The sequence below is a fragment of the Alexandromys fortis genome, unplaced genomic scaffold (assembly GCF_014885135.2).
Source record: "Alexandromys fortis isolate MF-2015 unplaced genomic scaffold, M_Fortis_MF-2015_v1.1 scaffold_26, whole genome shotgun sequence".
Lineage (NCBI taxonomy): Eukaryota > Metazoa > Chordata > Mammalia > Rodentia > Cricetidae > Alexandromys > Alexandromys fortis.
In genome coordinates, this window is record NW_026067894.1 from 375891 (window position 1) to 402335 (window position 26445).

General features: G+C 53.1%; 2 protein-coding genes across 4 annotated transcripts in view; both read left to right on the forward strand.

The window, feature by feature from the left end:
• The window catches only part of Plekhm2 (pleckstrin homology and RUN domain containing M2), a 41890-nt gene extending 20644 nt beyond the window's left edge, over positions 1–21246 (forward strand). The window contains exons 2-20 of one of the 2 annotated variants that reach the window (XM_050153508.1): positions 3023–3129; positions 3301–3410; positions 3875–3974; positions 4484–4571; positions 7381–7567; positions 9083–9142; positions 11982–12210; positions 14205–15041; positions 15180–15249; positions 15379–15469; positions 15700–15764; positions 16097–16185; positions 16743–16875; positions 17103–17293; positions 17846–17911; positions 18613–18772; positions 18976–19155; positions 19234–19350; positions 20294–21246. In XM_050153508.1, coding sequence (XP_050009465.1) covers positions 3023–3129; positions 3301–3410; positions 3875–3974; positions 4484–4571; positions 7381–7567; positions 9083–9142; positions 11982–12210; positions 14205–15041; positions 15180–15249; positions 15379–15469; positions 15700–15764; positions 16097–16185; positions 16743–16875; positions 17103–17293; positions 17846–17911; positions 18613–18772; positions 18976–19155; positions 19234–19350; positions 20294–20431 — 3018 coding nt within the window. In that variant the 3' untranslated portion in view covers positions 20432–21246. The remainder of the gene's footprint in view (positions 1–3022; positions 3130–3300; positions 3411–3874; positions 3975–4483; positions 4572–7380; positions 7568–9082; positions 9143–11981; positions 12211–14204; positions 15042–15179; positions 15250–15378; positions 15470–15699; positions 15765–16096; positions 16186–16742; positions 16876–17102; positions 17294–17845; positions 17912–18612; positions 18773–18975; positions 19156–19233; positions 19351–20293) is intronic. The other variant, XM_050153515.1, reaches the window with a different exon arrangement.
• A 1803-nt stretch (positions 21247–23049) lies between these two features.
• Positions 23050–26445, forward strand: part of LOC126509262 (solute carrier family 25 member 34) — a 6501-nt gene continuing 3105 nt past the window's right edge. The window contains exons 1-4 of one of the 2 annotated variants that reach the window (XM_050155038.1): positions 23057–23972; positions 25179–25244; positions 25328–25480; positions 26231–26365. In XM_050155038.1, coding sequence (XP_050010995.1) covers positions 23574–23972; positions 25179–25244; positions 25328–25480; positions 26231–26365 — 753 coding nt within the window. In that variant the 5' untranslated portion in view covers positions 23057–23573. Of the gene's footprint in view, positions 23973–25178; positions 25245–25327; positions 25481–26230; positions 26366–26445 lie in introns of both variants that reach the window. The other variant, XM_050155049.1, reaches the window with a different exon arrangement.

Consider the following 26445-nt stretch of genomic DNA (forward strand, 5'->3'; position numbering starts at 1 on the left):
ACCACATGGTGGCTCACAACCATCTGGAATGAGGTCTGGTGCCCTCTTCTGGCCTGCAGACATACACACATTGTATACTAAATAAATAAAAAAAAAAATTCAAGAGTGGAGTGGGGGCTGCTGGAGAGATGGCTCAGCAGTTAAGAGCAGTGGCTGCTCTTCCAGAAGACCAGAGTTCAATTCCTAGCACCCACACAACAGCTCACAAAAATCTTTACAATTGACATATATGCAGGCAAAACACCCATACACATAAAAATTTTTTCAGTTTTTTGAGACAGGGTTTCTCTGTGTAGCCCTGGCTGTCCTGGAACTCATTTTGTAGATCAGGCTTAACCTTAAACTCCAAGATCCCCTACCTCTCCCTTCCCTCCCAAATGCTGGGATTAAAGGCATGTACCACCACTGCCCAGCATAAAATAATAAAAAAAAAAATTCAAAATGGAATGGTGGTGAGCTTTGATTTGTTAAAGGAAGGGCTTGGGGTCAGCAAAGTAGTTGAGCATGTAAAAAGGTGTTTGCCACCAAACCTGACGACCTGAGTTCATTCCCCAGATCAGATCTGTGGGGTGAGAGGAGAGACCCAGCTCCTATAAGTTGTCCTCTGACCTCCACGTGTGACCGTGACATGTACATACATGCCCCCAATAACTAGATGAAATGTTAAGGGGGGCTGGAGTAACAATTTTGGGAAAGAACAGCTGGGTGGGGGTCAGGAGGACTTGTGCCCTTATCCAAGTGCTGAGTAAAGGGAAATAACTACCCTGGGGGCGGATATGGGAACAGACAACAGACCAGCAACGCAGAAGAATCCAGAAAGGGCACGGTGACTCATGGATAAGGTGGCAAGAGGCTGGGCTGTGAGAAAATGGGTCACCCTTCCAGAACTAACACAGGTGGCCCTCAGCTTCATGCTCAAAAGAGTAAACACAGAAGATGAAGGGCAGGAGTGGGGTGGTCAGAGACAGAGCTTTCCAGAAGATCTGAGTGCGGACCCAAATGTCAGCCCCTCTAAGCATATGACAGGTGGATCTCTGAGTTTGAGGCCAGCCTGGTCTACAAAGCAAGTTCCAGGACAGTCGGGGCTACACTTTAAGACCCTGTCAATAATAATAATAAAAACAATAATAACAATAATAATAATAACAATAATAATAATATTCTTTTTAAAGACAAGGAGACCAGGTGTGGTGCTACACATCTGGAATCCCAGCCCTTGGGAGGCTGAAGCAGGAGGACCATGGATTTGAGGCCAGGTCAGGGAGGGTCACTGATGGGACAGTGTGATGCTACACTGAAGTGTGCAAGAGTGCCGTCGGGGACTGGGGCGATGGCTAAGGGGGCAAGAGCCCTGGCTACTCCTGCAGAGGACCTCGGTTCAATGCCCAGCACCCACATGGCCACTTAGAGCCCTCTGTAATTTCAGTTCCAGGGGATCCGATGCCCTCTTCTGGCCATGTGGGGCAGTAGACATGCATGTGGTGCACAGACGTACACGTAAATAACACACTCATATATGTAAAATAAATAATACAATTTTTTTGATTTTTTTTTTTAAGACAGGGTTTCTCTGGAGCTTTGGAGCCTGTCCTGGAACTTGCTCTGTAGACCAGGCTGGCCTCGAACTCACAGAAATCTGCTTGTCTCTACCTCACAAGTGCTGGGATTAAAGGTGTGTGCCACCACCACCCAGCAAATAACACAAAATTTTAAATAGCCAATTGGGAACCATTTAAAACAAAAGCCCCAGCCTGGCGATGGTGGTGCATCCACATTCCCAGCAACCACATGGTGGCTCACAACCATCTGTAATGAGGTCTGGTGCCCTCTCCTGGCCTGCAAGAACACACACAGACAGAACATTCTATACATAATAAATAAATAAATATTAAAAAAAAAAAAGACCCAAACGCCATTGCCAGCAGGCCGCTGTGCTGCGTTGTGGGTGTAGTCTGTATGGCTGCTCCAGAAGGCTCTCCTCCCTCTGCTCCTGCCTGCATGACAAGTGAGCTGACCCTTTGGGATTGAACTCTGTCCCTGGTCAGCCAGGCGGCTGGGCTTGCTCTGGTCGCAGAGAAGAGTCTATTCTTGTTGTGGGAGCTGAATGGTTGGCCTCCCTCCAAGAGCACATGCTCCCTGGTGTGGCTGACCCATCTCGGCTGCTGCTGCCATCTCTGCCACTGCTTCCAGAGAACACTTGAGAATCCAGTTGTCCCTGGAGCTTAAACTGCACCCCGGGGCTCGGGGATCTGCGCCTTTTTCTTGCCTTTGCCATCTGGGCCACTGGAAAGGTGACAGGAATGGAGGGTTCTGATCTGGTTGCATAGAACTCAGCCACCTGCGTCACCCTGGTGAGCCGGGGGTTCTTCAGGGAACCTCATCTGCGATCTCAAACTTCCCCCGCCCATCTGTCCCTCTCTCTGTCCCCCCCCCTTCCCCCTCTTCTTTTTCTGTTTCTGTCTCCAGCTCTGGGAACAGTGTCTTTCTTGGCATAGGGCTTGACATGAACCTGGCACACACCTAGATCTGGCCAGGTTCCTCAGCAAATGCAATGCCCATGTCAGCCTCTGGCAGGAAGGTCATCAGAGCAGGTGATCTGGTCTACCAGACCTCAGTGTTTGCAGAGGGCAGCTCCAAGCATGCCTACACAGTAAATGCATGAGTTTTTTTAAAAGGGGCTGATTGGGAATCTTTTTCAAATGACTTCCGGCCTTACCAACAGGGTGTGTGTGTGTGTGTGTGCCTGTGTGTGCCTGTGTATGCTTGACTTATATAGACACCATTGTATTTGGTGCCCAGGCAGCAAGTGCAGCCTATGGCCCTGCCCCAAAGCTTGGTACCACCCAACACTTGTGCAGGCTGCACCGGCTGTCTATGCAGAGCCCCTCCCGAGAGCCTTTGCCCTCTACCTCCTAGGCAAGGTCAGTGCTCAGCAGGCCGGTTGGAAGCCAGCTCTGCCGGCCATCCCAGGGCACCCTATGCCTGGAACTTCCCTCAGCAGCATTATTTCTCTTCCTTCTAGCTGCAGAGCTACTTTGCAGCGTGTGAGGACGAGACCCCTGCTATCCGGAACCACGACAAGGTCCTGCAACGCCTGTGTGAGCACCTGGACCACGCCCTGCTGTACGGGTGAGTGCAGGCTGCTCTTGGGGCTGATGGAGCCAGGTTTGGGGACCCAGGTGCCCCCCTGAGAAGCATTCCCATCCTTGTCTGCCTCTGTCCTGGGGTGGGGATGGAAGGAAAGCAGCTGGTGGCCTGAGGCGGTTCTACCTAGGCCCAGCTGCTGTCCTGGCCCTACAGATTGCAAGACCTCTCCTCCGGCTACTGGGTGCTCGTGGTCCATTTCACCCGCAGAGAGGCCATCAAGCAGATCGAGGTGTTACAGCACGTGTCCACCAACCTGGGGCGCAGTGAGTAGAACCAGGGACTAGCTGTGCTCTCCCTTTGGGGAGCTTGTGGCTCAGGTCCAGCCCAGGTCAGCCTGAGGCAGCCGTCTGCTTTGTAGTGTCCAGTGGTGGTGGCGGTGGTGTGGCGGGTCAAATGCCAGCGCCTTCCACAAAGCCTCACTTTTTCCCTGTGCATGTGACAGGGTGTGGGTGTGTCACTGATGAAGTGAAGGGGAACATGATCCACAAGAAAACTGGATTCCTTTGGAGTCCCAGGCCAAGCACATGAGGGACGTGTGTAGGTCACAGGGTCGGGGCAGTGTCCTTGAATAGCTCAAAAAAGCACCGACCACCAAACACCATCTTGCCTTCTGCACTCTGGCTGACCACAATTCGGGCCTGGCCTATAGGCTGTGGGCTGCCTAGTTCTTCACAGGCCTTTGTTTGGCAGAGGAAAAGCAGCTGAGTTCCTCCTGCCTTCTCCGTAGGCCGCGCCTGGCTCTACCTGGCTCTCAATGAGAATTCCCTGGAGAGCTACCTGCGGCTGTTCCAGGAGAACCTGGGCCTGCTGCAGAAGTACTATGTCAGGTGAGTGTTTGGAACACTCTCCCTAACTCTCTACCTAACACCACCTGTCACACAGAGACAGAGGCCTAGCTTGATATCACACACCAAGGGCCTGACAGTGATGCCAGAGAGCCTTGGAGTCTTGCTGGCAGTCTGGTGGCTTCCTCCAGGAGAGCTCAGAGTTTTTCCCCAGAGTCCCAGCTGGGCTCTATAAACAGTCTGATGTCTGCCCTAGCCTCAGGCTGACCAAATGCCCAGTGTTTGCCTTCCCTTTTTGCTGGGGACACTCCAGGGACAGAGTGTTCATAGCCTATCTCCAGGCCCATCTCTGGAGATGCTAGTATGCTTCACAGCCAGTAAGAGACCAGGCGACACTGGAGGAGGAGGGGGGCCTGGCGGAGCAAGCTGGGTGCCCTCCAGGGGTGGGCTGTCATGCATCCAATTTCAACACTGTAGGCTTTCTGGGGATGTTGAACCAGGCTGGTGACCAGACTCAGAAATCCTCAGGTTGTTTTTTCTGTGTCTGGCAGGAATGCCCTGGTCTGTAGTCACGATCACCTGACTCTTTTCCTGACCTTGGTGTCTGGGCTGGAGTTTATTCGGTTTGACCTGGATCTGGTGAGATACCTGAGATTTTGATACTGGGGGCCGGAGGGGGCCAGAGGGGACCAGAGGGGGCGGGGGGGGGGGGGGGGACTTCATTTTTCTAGTCTGGAGTTTGTTGGGTGTGGCTGAACTTGGCCACGCCTGTTTCTTCAGATAAAGGGCACCTTTGGGGTCCATGGGCTTGGCTGAAACGCTGTTCTCTCTCGTGGCTTGCTCACAGCCCTGCTTCAGCGTCTTCCGGCCTCTCTGCACAATGCGGAAACACCACCTTGCCTCAAGTGTTTTAGCTCAGAAGGGCTCTCCCCTTTATGTTTAAGACTTGAGTGTCTGAGAGGTCCAAGACAAATTCCTGCAACCCTGACAAGTGTCCTTGGCTCTGCTTCCCCGCAGGAGCTCTCAATCCCACTCCAAATCCCATCCATATACTGGATAGACCTTCCCATGGTCACGGAACTCACTTTCCAAGACTACCCCCATCCCTAAAGTCACAGATGGTACCAAACTCTGTATGTACTGTGGTTTTTCCTCTCTAATAGTTTAATTTGTAAATTAGACACAGGGACTGGAGGGATAGCCTGGTGGTTAAGAGCATGTAGTACTCCTATAGAGAACCTGAGTTTAGTTACCAACACCTTTGTATGACAGGCAGCTCATAACCACCTGTAACCTCAGTGCCAGGGGAATCTGATGCCCTCTTCTGGCCCCTGAGGGTATTGCACTTATAAATGCACATTATCTGACACAGACACATATCAACACTTAACTATAAAACCTTAAATTGGGTAGTGGTGATGCAGCAGCCAGAGCAGACAAATCTCTGAGTTCAAGGCCAACCTGGTCTGCAGAGCAAGTTCCAGGACAGCCAGAGAGCTACATAGAAAAACCCGTCCTGGAACAAGCAAACAAACAAAAAAGCAAAATTAAACTAAAAAGCTAGTCTCTGTAAGAGATAACAACGAGGGACTGGAGAGATGGCTCAGTGGTTAAGAGCATTGCCTGCTCTTCCAAAGGTCCTGAGTTCAATTCCCAGCAACCACATGGTGGCTCACAACCATCTGTAATGAGGTCTGGCCTGCAGGCATACATGCAGACAGAATATTGTATACATAATAAGTGAATAAATAAACATTTTAAAAAAGAGATAACGATAGTGGCAAAGCAGGATAATATAACATATAAGAGTTTTGTTTTAGATTTTTAAAAAAACTTATGATTTGTATAGGAGAGTCAGGAGGATCCAGAGTTCAAAGTCACCCTTAGCTGTGTAGCAATGTCAAACCCAGCCCAAGATTCATGAAACCCTATTGGAAATACAACGACAAAAATCGGGGCCAGCTGGGTTGTGATAGCACATGCCTTTAATTCCAACTCTCGGGAGGCAGAGGCAGGCGGATCTCTGTGAAGTCGAGGCCACCCTGTTCTACAGAGTGAATTCCAGGACAAAACAGAAACAAGAAAAGAAAGGGGGGCAGCAATTTAGCTCAGCAGGTGAAAACACTTTACACACAAACCTGTCCACCCAAGTTCAACACCCAGATCCTACATAAAAGTGGAAGGAGAGAAGCAACTCTTCAAAACTGCCCTCTGACCTCCACACAAATCCTGTGACGTGTATATGTCCCCCCCCAACCACCACCACACACACATCACACACAAAAAATAATAAAAGATAAATGATAATTTTTTATTGAGACATGATCCGGGCTGGGCTGGACTCACAGAGATCCACCTGCCTCTGCCTTCCACGTCCTGGGATTAAAGGCACATACCACATGCCTAGCTCCAGAAACTTTTGAAAACCTATCAGTTTTTATTTCTGAAAGTTCTTATTTAATATTTCCGGACTACAGTAGCAAACCATAGACGGCGAAGCCACAAGCCAGAGGAAGTGCCTGTGACAAGGACAGTGATCCCAAAGAGGCCAGAGCCTCTCAGAGGCGTGGCGAGATTAGTTTAACTGCCCCATCTGGTCACACCCTTTCCCTGCCCTGGCCCTAACAGATGGAGGTGGGACTCAGCAGTGGTAGAAATGAGAGAAAGAGAGAGATTCTAATGCTGAGAGCCATCAAGGGAATGTTAGCTGCTCTGACTAGATCTCTACGACTTTTTCCCTCCTTTTTTGTGGCACTGTTGATGGAACCCAGCCAGGCATGCATTCCTGCGCACTGCTGACATCCTATCCATCCAAGGCTTCCAAACTCTTTCCTTACTCCATGGGGCAGTTACTTCCCAATTAACTCCTAAACACCTTGATTTCCTTAAGAAAAGAGAGCATGGGGTGTGTTGGGGGGGTATGTGTGTCTGTCTGTCTGTCTGTGGTGTCTGTGTGGGGGTGTGTATCTGTGTCTATGTGTGTGTATGTTGTGTGGGATATGTGTGCGTGGTTTGTGTATGTTTGTGTTTGTGGGATGGTGTGTGTATGTGGTATGTCTGTATCTGTTTGGTATGAATCTATGTGTGCAGTGTTGTGTAGTATGTGTGTGTATCTGTGGGGTGGGGTGTGTGTGGTATATGTGTGTGTCTGTCTCTGTGTTGTGTGTGTGTTATGTATGTGTTGTGTGTGTGTTATGTATGTGGTGTGTGTGTTATGTATGTGGTGTGTGTGTTATGTATGTGGTGTGTGTGTGTTATGTATGTGGTGTGTCTGTCTGTCTGTGTTGTGTGTGAATGGTATTTATGTGGTGTGTGTGTGTGTGTCTGGTGTGTGTGTGATCCCCATCTTCCATCCTGTCCTGATTCTGGTGACTACTTGCTAAGCCTTGTTTGCTGGCTGCCCCGAGGTTCCTATCTGACGCCCCTCTCTTCCTTTTCTGTCTCCCAGGATGCCCCTTATTTAGATCTGGCCCCCTACATGCCTGACTACTATAAACCTCAGTACCTGCTGGACTTCGAAGACCGCCTTCCCAGCTCTGTCCATGGCTCAGACAGCCTGTCCCTCAACTCCTTCAACTCTGTCACCTCCACCAACCTGGAATGGGATGACAGTGCCATTGCCCCATCTAGTGAGGGTAAGTGGCCCCAGGGTGAAAGGAACTAGGCCTGTGCCCTGGAGTGCCTCTGGAGCCTCCTAAGACCAGCTGGGTGACAATGTCTCTGGTGTTTGGAATTCACAGAGCTGGTCATTTCCGAGATCTTCATTTCTGTGGAAACTTTAAAAAAAAAAAAAAAAGCAAATATCAGGCCCTATGTACCTTCCTAACCATTCCAGAAGTTTCTAGCCTCATGCCCAGGGACAGTCTTCTGAACAAGGAGGGATCACAGCAATGCACCCACGAAACTTGCCTGAGTCAGGGCTGAGCATCAGCTGCCTGGGGAAAGTTGTCCTGTGGCAAGTTGTCCTGTGGCAAGTTCTACAGAGTCTGTGCAAGCCCAGGAGAGACAGGCAGGAGGTCTGAGGGGACAGGAACCCTCATGGTTTCTTGGGCAGTTCCTCTAGTACCCCTCCATGGGTCAGACAAACTATAGGTGGGTCCTTTCAACTCTGATCAGTTACTAGATAACCCTGGCTTCCTCAGATCTTAGGTGTTGGCATTCATAAACCTAGCCATTGCCCCCGCTTCAGTGAGATCTAAGTTGCCTTGATCTGATCTCATTCACCCAGCCTCACCTCCTGGGAGGTGGCTCCAAGAACTCACTCGGCTCCCCTGGTCGCCTCCTTTGAGATCTGACCTTCCTCATTCTTTGTTTCTGTTTGTGCCATGGGTCACGTGTCCCACTTTCAGACTTGTTTCAGCAAGATTTGCATTGCAGGAGTCAGCAGTGTAGCTGAGTGGGTAGAGTGCTGGTCTAGCGTGTATGCAGCCATGGGCTCGACCACCAGCACTGTATAAACCCAAGCTTGTGGCTGGTGAGATGGCCTGGTGGCTCAAAAACACTTGCCACACCACACACACACCCGACAGCCTGACTGACCCTGGGAACCCACCAGGCCACACTCACTGTGACACCCGCAAGCCCGTGCTTACACATCACACACACACACACACACACACCCCTCAGGCATGATGGGGCACACCTGTAATCCCAGCACTTAGGGAGTAGTCAGGAGAATCAGAAGTTCTGGGTCATTCTCTACTATGTAGCAAGTTCAAGACCAGCCTGTGCTACATGAAAATGTGTTTCAAAAAATCAATAATAGTAAAAAGATTTGCACTGCTTACTTGCTTATGGAATAAGTGAAGACGCCACTCAGTCTCCGTGAGTGGGCCTCATAGGGTCAGAGGGATGGACAGGCCTTGAGGAAGCAGCCAGGCCATCTGTGGATGGAGGCTATACCGTCAAACTCTAGCCAGAGGGCGGACTTCAACCTCAGGGCCACAGGGGAAGGAAGGCAAGGAGACTCAGGTTCTTGTGTGCCAGAACAGACTCTGGGTTGGGAAGGAGTGGCCCTCAGGACAGCCGAGGTCACAGTCGGCTTTTAGAGAAGGTGTACCCAGTTCTTCCCCCTCTCTTCTCCCGTCTGCTGCCCCGACCTCCTTCCACTGCCCGTTTCTAATCTTGAGTTTTGTCCCTCATTTTTATAGATTATGATTTTGGAGATGTGTTTCCAGCAGTGCCGTCTGTACCCAGCACAGACTGGGAAGGTGGGACAGAGTCCTCTGTGACCCTCTTTTCCTGTTTTGCAACGTTTCCACGCCGAGCTTGCTGCATGTTTCAGAATCAGCTCCTTATTTCTTTTAACAATGCCCATGGTCATAACGATGCCACCGCTGGTGTTGGAGTAGGTGGAATTCTGCAGTAGGGGAACTTGGCCCACAGAAACCTCGGGAGTCACTAAGTGACTGTTGCCCAAACACCAAGCCACCCTCCTGATTCCGGGGCCAATCATCATACTAATGGTGTAGATGATGACCTGGCTCACTGGAGCACAAACCTGTTCCATAAAAGCAATGCTTTGAGATACAGGTATTGTAAGCTTCCATCCACCAACCCGAGCATCCAGGAGAAAGATGAAGGCTCAGTCCTTTCAGGCTGTCCCTAGTGGACTGAGATCCAAGTGAGGAAACTGCCCAGGCGTAGCTAAAGATCTCCACAGGGAGTCAGCAAAATGGTTTGGCAAGCAAAGGCACTTGCCACCAACCATGACCACTCGAATTCTTTCTCGGGAAGCCTCATGGTGGGAGGAGAGAACTAATATCCCCAAGATGGCCTCTGACCTCTGTGTACATACACACACACACACACACACACACACACACACACACACACAGAGCATCCTCTGACCTCTGTACACACACACACACAGCGTCCTCTGACCTCTGTGTACACACATAGCATCCTCTGACCTCTGTGTACACACACAAGCTTGCCCCACCACATAAATTAGTCAGTGTGAAAGCTTCCAGCAAGGAGATTCTCTTTGAACTTTTAAAGCGGTTGAACTTCCTATGCTGCCCTCTGGGCATCAACATTGTGGGGGCATTTTTTTCTGCCTGTGACCCATGCCTGGGCTTGGACAAATTCACACAGTGATTTCAAGGTTTCAGGACTTACTCCAAGTAGAGTCTCTGTTTGATATGGTAAATGTTTGCTCCTTAAATCTAAGGCTATCCAACACACCCTTCCCAAAGAGCTCCTGCCCCAGGCACCCCTTCTTGCCTGAGGTGGGATTCCCCGAGGGTGACCTCTGAGCAGTGGACAAGAGCTCATGCTTCCCATGGCATGTGACCATGAACTAGCTTAGCTTGGAGAGACATGGGCTCCAACACTGAGAGGTAAATTGTGTCGCTCAGCCAAGAAGGTAGCTTTGAGGCGTGTGTCTGAGTGCAGGTAGTGTGAGACCCGGAATTCCACCTTAGCATCCTTTCTCCTCTCGGCCTCTTCTGAAGCATATTTTTGGCGTTGGTTTTTACCTCTGACTCTAACCACTAACCCTTTCCTGGCACACTTTTTACAATCACTTGGCAGGCAGGCCATGACCTCTGACCTTCCTCTCCAGCCCTGTGGTAGTTCTTGCACAGGAACAGGCCGGGCCAGACCCAGGCAGGGTTATATTCATGGCAGCAGTGACTCTCCGAGTTCTCCAGCACCCTGGCAACTCACCTAGCTAAGGCCCCAGTGTCTCCTTGAGCCTGGAAGAAAGCAAGATTTGAGCGGGGGGGGGGGGGGGGGGGGGGGGGGGGGGGGGTGTTGCAAATCCAAACTTGGGACCCTGAGCAGGTCTGGGTAGGGTGATCCACGTTCTGGGGTCTGTGTTCACTCTCATGACCCCTCCACAGCAGCTGCAAGTACCAGGGGAAGCACGGGTAGAAATCTCTGCCCTGTGGAAGCCTCTGTGGGGTCAGAAGACAGGGTTTCCTTCTTCTGACCCTTCCTGAGGCAGGAGGACTGCTGATTGTCCCAGGCCAGACAGGGCTACATAGTGAGGACCACCCCCCATCTCAAAAAGATAAAAATGAGAAAAGACAGACCTTTAAAACAAGAGAAACAAAGTACTGTGTCAGCCAGCAAGTCCCGGCACTTCCGGGGTGCTTCGGGAAGCGTGTTCCTCTCCTTCCGCACAGCTAATGCCAGCGAGATGTGCACTGCTAGAGTACGAGTGGCCTTGCCATCACCCAGGCGGTCCCACCAGCTGGTCCCAGGCCTCAGCTCTCTGCCTGGGCAGCTCCTATCTGCTGCCAGGAAAGTGGCCCCCTATACTCGCCACGATGCTGCTCCCCATCCGCCTAGTCCCGTAAGTTAGAACGGAGGGGTGTGGAGGAAGCCAGTTAGACCAGCTCCTCACTGACAGGCAGCTCGCCCTTAGAGGGGTCCCCCAGGAGTGCTGTTGAATTTGGGGGAGAAAAGTCAATATCCTCCCAAGAGCCTGCAAAGTGTCTTGGGGGGCAGCCCCTTGCACCCCTTCCTCTCTGCATCTCATCCTGTTGTCCCTGATTTGTCTGTCACTGTTCTCTGTGGTGTTGGGTCCTGCGTTCCCCTCCCCAGCCCATGCTTTCATTTTCCTTGTCTCTTCTGCTCTTCTTGCTTCCTTTGTTCCCTGTTGTCTGGGGGGGAGGAGGGTTGCAGAGGACGTTCGGTATCACTTTGCACAAGGAGTGGTGTTGAGGGGTTGCTGGGCACCTCCAGTCCTCACAGAAGAGGGCTCTGAGGTGATCCTAGGAAGTAGGCAACCTGTCTGCTCTTGGGGCCCCAGCCACCCTGGGAGCATCAGTCACCATGGCCAGGGCTTAGGTCTAGAAGCTGTTTCACACTGTGGACCCTTAACTGAATTTGGCTACGTGTGAGCGCTAAGGGCTCCCTATCATTTGGCTCCCAAAGCATCAATTGCCTGTCCTATGGGTTGGGGCTGCTGCTCTTGAACTAGGGCCACTGTGGTCAGGCTTCCCTGGGAGAAACTCGGCCACCTCCCCTGAGAGAAGGCATCCTCTGGGGCCCAGTTGGGAGCTGATGGGCTGTGTGTGTCCTGTCTCTTTGTCCTTACAGATGGAGACCTCACAGATACCATAAGCGGCCCCCGCTCCACTGCCTCGGACCTGACCAGTAGCAAGGCATCCACCAAGAGCCCCACCCAGCGCCATAACCCCTTCAATGAGGAGCAGCCCGAGGCTGTGTCATCGTCTGACACCACCCCTGTGCACGCTACCTCTCAGGAGAAGGAAGAGGCCCAGACCCCAGACCAACCAGATGCCTGTACAGAGCTTGAAGTCATCAGGTCAGCAGGGAGGGGCCTGGAGAAGGTGGGTGAGCATCTAGGGCCCAGCGTCCCCCTCTGGGCTCGCCATGTAGTCCAGGGCAGACAGGGGCTGTCCCAAGGGCAGAGGACATCACTGAGACTTAAGAAGCATCCCCTTCACACCTTGTACGGTTTAGGGCCACAGGGATCAGAAGATCTGTCCCAGGCAAGCTTCTGTAACCAAGTGCAGAAATAACAGAAGGGGGAGACTTTTTTTGGTTCGCGACAGGGTTTCTTTGTGTAGCCCTGGCCACTCTGGAACTTACTATGTAGACCAGACTGGCTTCAAACTCAGATTCTCTGCCTCCTGAGTACTGGAATTAAAAATATGCACCATCTCACAGGGCCACATCAGATCTTTATTCTGGAGGCCGAGGTGAGGGTGCCACACCCGCAGTCCCTGGGAGAAGGACCTTCTCCATGTCCACACGTATCTGTCTGAGTGTGTTCTCATGTCAGGATGGAGACACCTCTCTTTTAGGACCATGATCCCATTCAGAGGGCTCTGCCCCGTGGCCTTAGCACCTCTCAGAAGCACCCCTTTTGACACCATTACCTGGTTAGTGTTCCCCTTCAGAGGGACACAAGCATCCATCTTGGAGTAAGCCCTGGAGGAACTGGCCTGGCCAGCAGCCATCGCTGCCTGGCCTCTGGGCTTTTTGTCTAGCCCAGCCAGGACCAGAAACCACCTTGGGATCCGCCACCTTCCCAGGAGTATTTGCTCTGTTAGGTTTGTTTGTAAGACAGGGCCTCACTATATATGTGTGAACCCCCGGTTGGACTGAAACTTGCCATCCTCCTGCCCCAGCCTCCCAGGGCTAAGAAGTCAGCACACATTCTGAGATCTCTAGTTTTGTTTCTCATCAAGCCTGCTTCATGGTTCATGTCCTTGACACATGGACAAAGTTATGCAAAGGAGAGTGGAGGGGGCGCTTGGCCAGAACTATCTCAGCTCTCTGACCTCCCTGGTGCTTACTCTGAGAGCTCTCCATAGCCCTTCATATGAGGAAAGAAGTCCCATATCCCATCACACCTGCTGGCCTGAGGAAGGAGCATTACTCCCTAGGGTCTGGGCTTGGGACACACACACACTCACATGCATGCACACACGCACATTCTCCCTCCCCCCTCACACACACACACACACACACACACACACACTTGTTCAGGTTGGTTAAAGTACACAGGAGCTTTAAGAGACTCAGCCCTGAAGTATCTTAGCTGGGCCCTCTCAGCCATCTTAGAACCAATGAGTAAAGCCAAGACGGTAGACCCAGAAACTCGGAGTAAAGCCAAGACGGCAGACCCAGAAACTGGGAGGCACTTCGCAGCACATCGTTTATCCCCAGTGGTACCTAGGAAAGATCCGATCACATCCTGAGGGGTAGCACTGAGTACAGAAGTCGTTGGTTCAGCCAACCGTGGCCTGGACAGGTGTGCTTCCTGGACAGGCGTGGCAGCCCGGCTGGGCTTGCTTTGCTTTATTTTGTTTTCTGAGACAAGGTCTCACTAAATAGCCCTGGTTAGCCTGGAACTCAGCTGTAGATCAGGCTTGCCTCAAATGACCTCCTACCTCTGCCTCCTTAGTGCTGGGATTATAGACTTGGGCTCCCGGGCCTAACTTAGCTCAGATTTTTTTTTTTCTGCTTTTTGTGTTTGAGATGGGTCTAGCTGTGTAGCCCAGGCAGGCCTTGTATTCACAATTCTCCTGCCTCCACCTCCCAAGTGCTGGGACCATAAGTTTGCACCAGCAGGCCTGGCTGCTACCTCAATTCTATGAGCTAGAATTTGTAGATCTGCTCAGGAGTCATTCCTGCCTCTCTTGGCTGTCCCTCCTACCCATCTCTGCCAGCACCATAGGTCTCTCACCTTGTACTGCCCAGGGCCACATACCCTCCGGACTGCCACTCTGACCCAGCCTGTACACAGAGGGTACTAAAGCATTCATTAACTTCCTGTCACTGCCGTCGCAGGGTCACCAAGAAGAAGAAAATTGGTAAGAAGAAAAAGACCAAATTGGACGAGGAAGCAAGCCCGCTGCACCCCACCTCTAGGCAGGGGGATGGTGACGGACTTGTGGGCACCCCAAACCTGGGGCGGGACTTGCCAGCTACTGCACTTGCCTCCCCGCAGGAGCAAGGGGAGGGGCCCAGCAGTGCAGCTGAGAGCAGTGAACACTCCGAGCTCAGCCAGATGGGCTTGTTAATCCCAGAGATGAAGGACACCTCCATGGAGTGCCTGGGACAGCCCCTGAGCAAGGTCATTGACAAGCTCCATGGACAGCTGGACCCAAGCACGTGGTGCTCCCACATTGATCCCCCAGATCAGTCCTTTCGGACCGGCTCTCCGGGGGAGGCCCCGGAGAAACCACCATTTGGCGACTTTAGTGAGGGGCTTCCAGCCCCAATGGACTTCTACCGCTTTACAGTCGAGAGTCCAAGTACTGTTGCAGCAGGTGGCAGCCACCATGACCCTGCAGGGCCTAGCCAACCGCTGCATGTTCCTGGTAGCCCTGCGACTGCTGTCCAAGAAGAGGAGGGAGAAAGAGGAGAGGGACAGGCACCTAAGCCCTTAGAGGACTCGCAAGAGGAAGCTCAGCAGCCAGAGCCTCGGGAACAGGACACCCAGTTGCCACTGGCCTGCCAGGAGCCCGTGCCTGAACCTGTGTCCCAGCCTGAACTCGGAACCCAGGAAGCTCTTTGCAAGCTCAAGCGAGACCAGCCCAGTCCGTGTCTGAGCAGCGCTGAGGACTCCGGGGTAGACGAGGGTCAGGGGAGCCCTTCAGAGATGACTCACCCCTCCGAGTTCAGGTGAGGGCTGTCTTCACCTGTTGCAGGATCTGCCAAGTCAGCAGGGATGGGAGGTCTAGCCTGCTATTGGGAGACGGAAAGGCTTGTGACCCCTCGTCTGACCCCGCTCCTCCCGACCCTTGTCCCTGTCTGTCACAGAGTAGACAACAATCACTTGCTCCTACTGATGATCCATGTCTTTAGAGAAAACGAAGAGCAGTTGTTCAAAGTAAGTCCCCGAAGTGGGGAGCCATCCCGCGATGGCAGCAAAGGCGGGTTGGGACAGCCACACTCCTCAGTGTGCGTGCGAGTCCGGCAGGGAAGGAGCTCGAGCTGACTCCCATTTGCTTCGACTTAGATGATCCGGATGAGCACGGGGCACATGGAGGGCAACCTGCAGCTGCTGTACGTGCTACTCACAGACTGTTATGTCTACCTGCTTCGGAAAGGTGCCTGCCACCCCAGGCCAGAGAGGGTGGGGTTGAGCTCTCCTCCCCCAGCCCTCGACCCCCACTTTAAGCATATACTAATGACAAGGTGTCCCCAGGGAGGTCCTGCTAGCTGGGCTACGTACCCGCACCCAGTCTGTCGTTCTGCTCCACTATTGCTGGGTACGGAGGGGGCTGGGGCGGGGGAAAAGATCAGCCAGGATAATGGGTGCTGCCATCTCCTCTCTCAGGGGCCACAGAGAAACCATACCTGGTGGAAGAAGCCGTTTCTTACAATGAACTTGACTATGTGTCGGTGAGTGCAGACTCTGCAGTGGGTGGACCCGCCTAGGGATGTGCGGCTTCTCAGGCCACCCATGCTCAGAGCTGCAGAGCAAGGTCCATCCTGGGTTGGGCACCAACATCCAGAGGCCTCTGCACACGCTGGAGATAGGAGTCAGGTGCGAAGGTGTCTCTGATCTCTGACATCTTCCCTAACTCATGAGAGACCTCAGATCTTGGTCAGGGGCCTTCCTAGTAGTGACCCCAAACATGTGCTTTCTCCCTTCCTGATCCCAGACAACCCTCAATCTGGCCACGCTGCCCCTTATGCTGGGCAGTGACCAAGCCCTGTGTGGTTTCTGGCAGGTTGGTCTTGACCAACAGACCGTCAAGCTGGTTTGCACCAACCGCAGGAAGCAGTTTCTGCTGGACACGGCAGACGTGGCCCTGGCTGAGTGAGTGTCAGCTCCCCCCCCCCCGCCAACAGGATAGGGGAGTCAACATCTGCCATGGGCCTGGCCCTGGCTAGGGGTAAAAACAGACACCCAACTGTTCCCCCTCTTTACAGAGGCAGGGAAGTCGACGGTCACTGGCCATCTGACTCCTGTCAGACCAGGTGACCTCAGCCCCTCAGGACCCATGGAGAGGAAAGGAGCTGGTGTGAGGTCCAATGGGAGGGGAGACCCAGGAGCCAGGCTACTGTCCTGGGTGTGCTCTGGACTACAGACAGAGAATTACATGCTGAGGTCCTAACTGTACTGACCGGAGTGGTCAGGTCCTACTTTGGCTAGTCTCTCTTTACTTTCAGAATCCAGGGCCCTTTGGACACTAGCAATGGTCAGGCCTTTTCTGGGCACCATCCAGGGATGCAGGGTCCACCACTGCCCTGATTCCAGCATCCTCAGCCCCTAGTTTCTCTTAGCCTTCTGGGCCAGGAGTTCTCAGGACAAAGTCCTGACCACCGAGGACTTGTCCCCAAGGCCTCTGACAACAAACCGCACTCCCCACACAGGCTCTTCTTGGCATCTTTGAAGTCAGCCATGATCAAAGGCTGCCGGGAACCACCCTACCCTAGCATCTTGACTGATGCCACCATGGAGAAGTTGGCACTGGCCAAATTTGTCGCCCAGGAATCCAAATGTGAGGTCAGTGACTGGGGAGGAAACTCCAGCGGCCAACATCAGCCTGCCTTGGATTAAGTCTGAATAATACAAATGGTGCCCATATCCTTTCTCAGTCACCTTGCAGGGAGGGCTTTCCTCCTGGGCCGTCCTCTTGCCCACTTGGCTATGTCCTGAGGTTACTTTGCTATCACTGTTCCTAGGGCTGGGTTATGGGTAAGCTGAGGCTCTGTCTGTTGCTGAACCCCCAGGCATCCACTGTGACTGTGCATTTCTACGGGCTCGTGCACTGGGAGGACCCCATGGACGAGGCCCTGGGCCCTGTCCCCTGCCAGTGCTCACCCCACGAGGGCACCATCACAAAAGAAGGTGTGCTGCACTACAAGGCTGGCACCTCCTATCTGGGCAAGGAACACTGGAAGACCTGCTTCGTGGTGCTCAGGTGGGAACCCCCGCAGCGGTGGGCCCAAGGGATGTCAGGTCCCTAGCATGAGAGGCCCAGGGGCAGATGCCTCCTTTCTCCACAGTGTTGTGGGGTTAGTTTTTCTGTCCAGCCAGTTCTCAGGGCGCAGATTCCCAGATGCCCGAAACCCTGATGACAGAACTTCAACTGTGCCCAGGAAGGGGCAGTGTTCTCCCCAGCCACTCTCAGATTCCTTTTATAACCCCTCCCATAGAAAGCAGACCCCAGCCCGGCGGTGGTGGCGGGCCTTTAATCCCAGCACTCTGGAGACAGAGGCAGGTGGATCTCTGTGAGTTCAAGGCCAGCCTGGTCTACAAAAGCTAGTTCCAGGACAGGCTCCAAAGCTACAGAGAAACCCTGTCTCAAAAAAACCAAACCTTAAAAAAAAGAAAAGGAAGGAAGGAAGGAAGGAAGGAAGGAAGGAAGGAAGGAAGGAAGGAAGAAAGCAGGTCCCTGGTTCCCAGCCAATTTATAAGGGACCCCTGGGATCTTCTTAGCCAGGCCTCACCTCACTGTATTGTGACTCTACAGCAACGGGATCCTCTACCAGTATCCTGACCGCACTGACGTCATTCCCCTGCTCTCCGTGAACATGGGGTAAGTGTCCCAGGAAAAGGGTTCACAAGCTGTAGGGAGCCATGGAGGCAGGATGAATGAGGAGGCACCCTTTGCCTAGAGAAGGGAGCCCCACCCAATGAGAAGCAGACTGCAGAGGAAGCGGATGAGTGACCTGGGTCTGAGCAGGTGCAGTGAGTGGCTTTGTACCCTCTCACCTGGCTATGTTCGGGTACCCCAAGGGCTCTTGGCACTTCTGGAGATACAGGTTGTCATGCAGCCAGGAACAGTGGGACACTTCTAATGCAGCATGGAAGGTAGGAGCAGGAGGATCAGAAAGTTCCAGGTTATCCTCTGCTACATAACAAGATCCAGGCTAGCCTGGGCTACATGAGACCCTGTCTCAAAAGAAACAAAACAAAACTGTTACACAGAGCTGGGCAATGGTGGCGCATGCCTTTAATCCTAGCACTCGGGAGGCAGAGGCAGGCGGATCTCTGTGAGTTCGAGACCAGCCTGGTCTACAAGAGCTAGTTCCAGGACAGGCTCCAAAACCACAGAGAAACCCTGTCTTGAAAAAAAAAAAAAAAAAAACTGTTACACAGAAATGGTGGGGTTGCAAAGCACACGTCAGTGTCCCTAGAACCAGGGCCCGGGACCCAGTGTTTGCACACCTCAGCCAGCGCCAGGGTCTCCCGCTCCAGCCTCCTCACCTGCCATTTCACCCTCCTCCTCTGGCCCAGGGGGGAGCAGTGCGGTGGCTGCCGGAGATCCAACACCACAGATCGGCCCCACGCCTTCCAGGTCATTCTGGCTGACCGGCCCTGCCTGGAGCTGAGTGCCGACAGCGAGGCTGAGATGGCTGACTGGATGCAGCATCTCTGCCAGGCCGTGTCCAAAGGAGTAAGTGTCCTGCTTGCACCATCAGCCCAGGATGGTAGACCCCAGGGGACAGCCCAAGAATGAGCCCAGGCTCAGGGGACTGTCGCCTGAACCATTCTCCCTCCTCTCCCTCCACTGCTAAGGTAGACAGTCTGATAGGGGATTCCTGGTACAGGTCACCCCAGAGAAACAGGTTGCCTCTCCCACCTTCTGCCAATATCCAGGTCATACCCCAGGGGGTGGCTCCCAGCCCCTGTATCCCTTGCTGCCTGGTAATCACCGAGGACCGCCTCTTCACATGCCATGAGGATTGCCAAACCAGCTTCTTCCGCTCCCTGGGCACAGCCAGGCTGGCTGACATCAGTGCCATCTCCACAGAACTGGGCAAGGAGTACTGTATCCTGGTGAGTTGGGTGGGAACGAGGGCACAGGCCCCGCCCAAGGAAATCCATGCATGCTCACCCAGGGCCTGCTGTCTCTAGGAGTTCTCCCAGGATAGCCCACAGCTGCTCCAACCCTGGGTCATCTATCTGAGCTGTACTTCTGAACTGGACCGCTTCCTGACTGCCCTGAGCTCTGGGTGGAAAGCCATCTACCAGGTAGGTACCTAGTGGTTCTTGGGGCCTGACCTCACCTGCAGGGTTCTGGGGGCAGCAATTCACAAACACTGCTGAGACACAGAAACTTAGGGCCAGAGTGGCATGTCCCAATATCAGCTAGTTTGTCAAAGCTAAAAATGGGGCCTGGTGAGACCCAAGACAGGAGCTCCTCTTCCCCAGAGCCCTGGAAAGGTAGTAGCTTTTGTTTTTTGTTTTGTTGTGGTTGGGGTTTTTGTTTTTTGTAGAGACAAGGTCTTGCTGTGCAATTCTGGCTAGTCTGGAATTCACAGGGAACCCTTTGCCTCTGGTTCCTGGGTAGCATGTGCTATGGAGGTCGCCTGTTGGTTCCTGGCTGCTCAGCCCTGAAATAATTACACAGAAACTGTATTAATTAAATCACTGCCTGGCCCATTAGCTCTAGCTTCTTATTAGCTAACTCTTACATATTAATTTAACCATTTGTATTAATCTGTGTATTGCCACAAGGCTGTGGCTTACTGGGTAAAGTTCCAGTGTCTGTGCCCAGCAGAGCTACATGGCTTCTCTCTGACTCCACCTCCTCTCTCCCAGCATTCAGTTTAGTTTTCCCTACCTACCTGCTATAGGTCCAAAGCGGTTTCTTTATTAACCAATGGTATCCACAGCATACATAGGGGACTCCCATATCACACCACACCCAGGGAGAGGTACTGTTTTGCACGCATGTGCTCCCTGCCCGCTGTGGTTCTGGAGGAGCTATACACTGAGGTGAAGAACAGTCAAGGATAGAAACATGCCTAGTGAATTCCAGGTAGACCTGAGAGCTTGGGTTCTGCGAACAAAGCAAAAGAGAAACTCGCAACATGGACGATGTTCCCAAAGGGGTGTGTAGGGCCCTAAAGGTCTTCCATGGCTCCTGGGAATGCAGCCTGCAGCCTTTATGCTTCCTGCTTGTCCGCCACAGGTAGACCTCCCTCACAAGGCAATTCATGAAGCTTCCATCAAGCAGAAATTCGAAGACGCCCTGAGCCTCATCCATAGTGCCTGGCAGCGAAGTGACAGCCTGTGCCGAGGGAGAGCCTCCCGGGACCCCTGGTGCTGAGGCGTGGCTGGGCAGCATGTACACTGTGGTGTGCCACCATGCTGTTTCGGATTCAGGTGTCCACAGGCCTCTACAGCCCACTCCTGCCTTGGGGTGGCTGAACCACTGGTGTGGCTCGAGACAGGGATCCAGAGTGGGCGCCTAGAACTCTGTGTGTCCCGCCCAACGGGGAGTGACTAGAGGTCACTGGGGCGAAGGTCTGAGCCCTGTGGGCTCTGTAGACACGCGGTGTTCCCTGGGCCACCATTCGAGTCCTTTCCATCTGCTCGGGGTGGCCGTGAGAATAATAGCATCCACTTAAGGGGAGCAAAGAGACCAGGAGGGCGGGCGGGCCATCTTCTTTTCCTGGGCCAGGGGCCTGGGCAGATGGTCAGGGCCCCCTGGGGGTCGTGAGTGCCCAGCCATTCTTGTTCGTTTTTGAACAGTCCTCACTGTGCAGGAAAGTGGGAACACTAGGTAGCTGTGCATGCCTCCTCTGACACATCCACCCCGTGCACAGTGGCCTGCTCACACGGCCTGGGCCCGGCCAGCAGCCCTCCATGGCTGCCGGGAAGCCTTGCATGTCCACAGCCCTGCCTCAAGTACAACAGAGCTTGGAGGAGCCAGGGATCTGTTGGCTCCTCTTTCCAGGAGCAAAGGAGAGGGCCTGGGAGAGCAGAGCCCATGAGCTTGGGCTCTTTGACACCTGACTGACCCAGGCTTGGCTAGAGCTGGCCCTTCTTGAGGTCTTCGTTGGATCCCTCTGGGGATGGGTCAGATGGATTGGACTTTGTCTTTTTTTTTTTTTTTTAATAAAATTGACATTATATTGCTGAGACTTGTCACTGGCCCTCTTTAGGCGTGAGATGGGGAGGGAGGGTTCCCCACTGCAACATCTTCATCGTCCATTCTGTGCCCAACAAACTGCCATGTAGAATCCGAACCAGAGTTGGGCAGTGGTGGCGCACGCCTATTAATCCCAGCACTCAGGAGGCAGAGAGGCAGGCGGATCTCTGTGAGTTCTAGGCCAGCCTGGTCTACAGAGCGAGTTCCAGGACAGCCAGGGTTATACAGAAAAACCCTGTCTTGGGGGGCGAAAAAGAAGAATCAGAACCAGGTCTGTCCCAGCTGCTTCCATGGTTCCCATGGTTCCACTGCCTGGAGGATAGAGGCTCAGAACCACACACACACACACACACACCGGCCTTTCTGTTTCTTACATAGCCAAGAGTGGGAGCCTGGTGGTCCGGTTGTTAAGGAAATGCCTAGAGCCACAAAGGTCACTCTTCACAGTGGCCCTTACCTTTCCAGCCTTCCCACCCAAGGACTCTGCAGTTTTGGGTGAACCAGGCTGAGGTACTAGAAGTTGGGGATTGAGGAGGGTGTGGACCTCTTCTGTGGGAGGCACTGTTCGAAGCAGGCTCTTCACACATCAGTCACCCAGCAGAGACTGGAGTCGGACTTGGTGACCCCTCCTCCCCCTCATCAGCAGCACCTTTCTCCACGGTCTGATTCCCTGAAATCTAAAATAGGGAAGGGAAAACTCTAGAAATGAGCGGTTATAAAGTTGTACATGTGCACTGGGTTGAGTAGGTGTGCAGTGTGGCTGGGGTGGCTCATCCCATTGTCCAGAGTGTCTGTGGTGCCGGAGCAGGATTTGTGTTCAAGTAACCACCCTTTTTTTTATTCAATAATGGCTCCCAAAGAAGTTGTCCTCTGACCTTTATACACATCTATGTCCTGTGTGTATCCCCTTACACATACACACACACAAACATGTACACATACAGGATAGCCTAAGCTATATAGTGAGACCTTGTCTCATATGTGTGTGTGTATGTATATATGTATGCATTGACATAAATGGGGTTGGCTGGGCATGGTCACACACCTTTAACCCCAGCACTCAAGTGGCAGAGGCAGGCGAATCTCTGTGGTCCCTAGCCAGCTTGGTCTACATAGTTCCTGTCTCAAAAAAAAAAAAAAAAAAAAAAAAAAAAAAGAAAGAAAGAAAGGAAGGAAGGAAGAGAAAGAAAGAAAGATTAATGGGGTTGGAGAAATTGTCCTTGGTTAGAACTCTTCCAGAGGACCTGGGTTCAATTCCTAGCACCCACCCACATGGTAGCTCCAGTTCCAGAGGCTAGAACACCTTCTCTGGCTTCCATGGACATCCGGTACACACAGAGATAGATGTGGGCAAAACACCCCTATACATGAACATGTAATAAGTGAAAGTGGGCATGGACATGCCTGCTCGTACTGCCAGCCCTCAGGTGCTGCAGGGCAGAGGCACCTGGAGATTGGCATGAGTTTGAAGGTGGCCTGGGCTATACGCTGAGTCCCAGCCAGTTTGGAAATGAGATCTGCCTCATTGATGGGGCTCTGGGGTCCTCCTTTACGGAACCTCTTGTGGAAAAGCAACCAGGAAAGCTGGGCGGTGGTGGCCACACCCTTAATCCCAGTACTTAGGAGGCAGAGGGTGGATCTCTCAAGGCCACCTTGGTGTCACTTTGGTCTACATAGCTGTTTCAGGATAGCAAAGTTACATAGACCTTGTCAAAAAAAAAAAAGAAAGAAAGAGAAAGAAAGGAAGAAAGAAAGAAACTAAAAACTAAGTGGAACTTAAAGGAAGGAAGGAAGGGAGGGAGGAAACGGAGCCATAATCTGAGGGAAGCAGACTGGAAGACGGAGGATTTCACACAGGCTATGGCGGATGCAGAGACAGGACAGTTGCTGGTCAGTGCAGGTAGCCTGTGCCTAGGGCCAAGCTGCCACAGGGACTAGCCAGACAGGGACTAGAGATGGGACAGAGGTCTAGAGGACAAGGAGGAGCACCCTCCCCTAGTTTGGCTCTTTCTGCCTGCTCCACTCTCCTTCCAGTCCCTGGTGACCTTTACTCCAGATCCCAGGGTCCAGGCCCGCCTCGCCTGCAGCAGCTGGGATTGGCCCGAGCCAGAGCGGGTGTGGCCAGACTCCCACAGCCCCAGTCTGCTGAACAACAGGTGGAGTTCCAAGACAGACCATGGGCCTCCAGTCACCGACCAGATCTGTCCTCTAGAGATGGCACGGGGCCCCCTCGGTCCCCAGGCCTGCGGCCACACGTGGGTGCAAACAGCCTAGACACGGCCGCCTATGGCCTGTGCTGTGGCTGATCCAGGCAGAGATGGCTCCTGCCACGGATGCAGGGGATATGGTGACCCCAACTGTGGACCTGGTGCTGGGTGCCTCAGCCTGCTGCCTGGCATGCCTGTTCACCAATCCCTTGGAAGTGGTAAAGACTCGTCTGCAGCTGCAAGGGGAGCTGCAGGCCCCAGGCACTTACCCACGGCCCTACCGGGGCCTTGTGTCTTCTGCTGCAGCCATTGCCCGTGCAGATGGTCTGTGGGGCCTGCAGAAGGGGCTGGCCGCTGGCCTTCTCTACCAGAGCCTCATGAATGGTGTCCGCTTCTACTGCTATAGCCTGGCATGCCAGGCTGGCTTCACCCAGCAACCAGGGGGGACTGTGGTTGCAGGTGCTGTGGCCGGGGCACTGGGAGCCTTTGTGGGAAGTCCTGCTTACCTGGTGAGTGTCTCCTCTGTGGCCCTGGGTTGGGCGGGGAAGGCTGGGAGGGGACTGTTTCCTGGGAATATCAGGCTCAGATCTGGAATCTGCCCTCGCTCAGACAACCCTTGCTCTTTTGGGGCCCATGCCCACTTGTCTTAACCAGGAGACAGAGCAGGCTCTGCAGTAGGTAGACCCTAGTCGTCATTTGCTTGTGATTAGTTCTCATAGCCTGGCATATGGTAGGAATAAAAGCTTCCGCTGAGCGCGAGTTGTTGCATCCTGATCTGGCCACTGAAGTCCTCTGTCCTTGAGACAGTGGTAGGACAGAGGCCCAAAGAGCTACTTAAGAAACTTGAAGCCAGCCGGGCGGTGGTGGCGCACGCCTTTAATCCCAGCACTCGGGAGGCAGAGGCAGGCGGATCTCTGTGAGTTCGAGACCAGCCTGGTCTACAAGAGCTAGTTCCAGGACAGGCTCCAAAGCCACAGAGAAACCCTGTCTTGAAAAACCAAAAAAAAAAAAATAAAAAATAAAAAAAAAGAAAAGAAACTTGAAGCCAGGTGTGGCACATGCCTTTAATCCTAACACTCGGGAGGCAGAGGCAGGCGGATCTCTGTGAGTTCGAGACCAGCCTGGTCTACAAGAGCTAGTTCCAGGACAGGCTCCAAAGCCACAGAGAAACCCTGTCTTGAAAAACCAAAAAAAAAAAAATAAAAAATAAAAAAAAAGAAAAGAAACTTGAAGCCAGGTGTGGCACATGCCTTTAATCCTAACACTCGGGAGGCAGAGGCAGGCGGATCTCTGTGAGTTCGAGACCAGCCTGGTCTACAAGAGCTAGTTCCAGGACAGGCTCCAAAGCCACAGAGAAACCCTGTCTTGAAAAACCAAAAAAAAAAAAATAAAAAATAAAAAAAAAGAAAAGAAACTTGAAGCCAGGTGTGGCACATGCCTTTAATCCTAACACTCGGGAGGCAGAGGCAGCTGGATCTCTGTGAGTTCGAGGCCAGCCTGGTCTTCAGAGTGAGTTCCAGGACAGCCAGGGATACACAGAGAAACCCTGTCTCAAAAGAGAACCAAAGTAAATATTGAGTGAACTCAAGCCCACTGAGACTGCCCCCAAGCTTCAGGTGTGAACTGAGGGCTACCGTACAGGAGAGGGGCTCAAACGTGCCCAGCTCATTCCCCAGTCTCTATCCTAAAGCCCCCCATCTGCTCTGGACTCCCAGGTCAAGACCCAGCTGCAGGCCCAGACAGTGGCTGCTATGGCCGTGGGGCATCAGCACCAGCATCAGGTAAAACATCTCCCCAGAACCCTGGGCTCCAGGCTGTGCAGGACTGCGGCTCTCTAGTGACCCACACCCTTTCTTCCCCGCAGAGTGTCCTGGGTGCCTTGGAGACCATCTGGCGCCAGCAGGGCCTACTGGGGCTGTGGCGGGGTGTGGGCGGGGCTGTGCCCCGAGTCACAGTGGGCTCAGCTGCCCAGCTGGCCACCTTTGCATCTGCTAAGGCTTGGGTACAGGAGCGACAGGTAAGGGGCTGGGGACGCTGTCCAGATGGAGCGGGAGGGCCCCTGCCTCTTTCACACAGGGGTGGTGACAGATGGGGTCCAGAATAAAACCTGGTCTTGCTGAATGTGGTGAGACACACTTACGTTCCTAAGACTTGGAGTGTTGAGGCAGGGTGATCAAGAATGTTAAGGTGGTTTAAAGTCAGTCTAGGCTACCTACTACATGAGACCCTGTCAAAAGAAAGGAAGAAAGACAGGGGAAGGGAGGAAGGGAGGAAGGGGAGAAGGAGGGAGAGATAGAAGGAAGAGAGGAGGAGTCATGGGAGGAAGACAAGAGATGGAGGAAGAAGAGGGGAGTCGCGGCTAAGGACAATGTTTCTCAGCTGTAATCTCAGCACTTAGAAGGTGGAGGCAGGAGGATTGCAATTGGAGCACAGCCTGCTGCATAGCAAGACCTGTCTTAACAAAAAGAAACAGAAGCAGGGGAGGAGGGAAGAGGAGATAGGGAAGGGAGGAAGAAAATAAAGTTGTTGGCTCTGTCACTGTAGTTGTGACCTAGCCCTTCTGTGCAATGGGAGCTGGGGGTCATCAGTGAACCCTGAAACCACGGAGGAACACAGGGTTGGTGTTGGGGGCTGGGAATGGCTGGAGAGGTCTGATTTGCTCACCTACCCAAAGCCTTCCAGCCCTCGTGGGCTTGGGGCAGGGAGAGCCCAGCATGGGTGAGCAGAGGGCAGTGGGCAGGGTCAACAGCCTGATCCATCCCCACAGTGGTTTCTGGAGGACAGCTGGCTGGTGGCCCTGGCTGGAGGCATGATTAGCAGTATAGCTGTGGCTGCAGTCATGGCTCCCTTCGACGTGGTCAGCACTCGCCTATACAACCAACCGGTGGACAGAGCTGGCAGGGTGAGCAGGGGACGAGGAAATGTAGGCTGTGGGGCGATGGGACACACACACACACACACACACACACACATACACACACA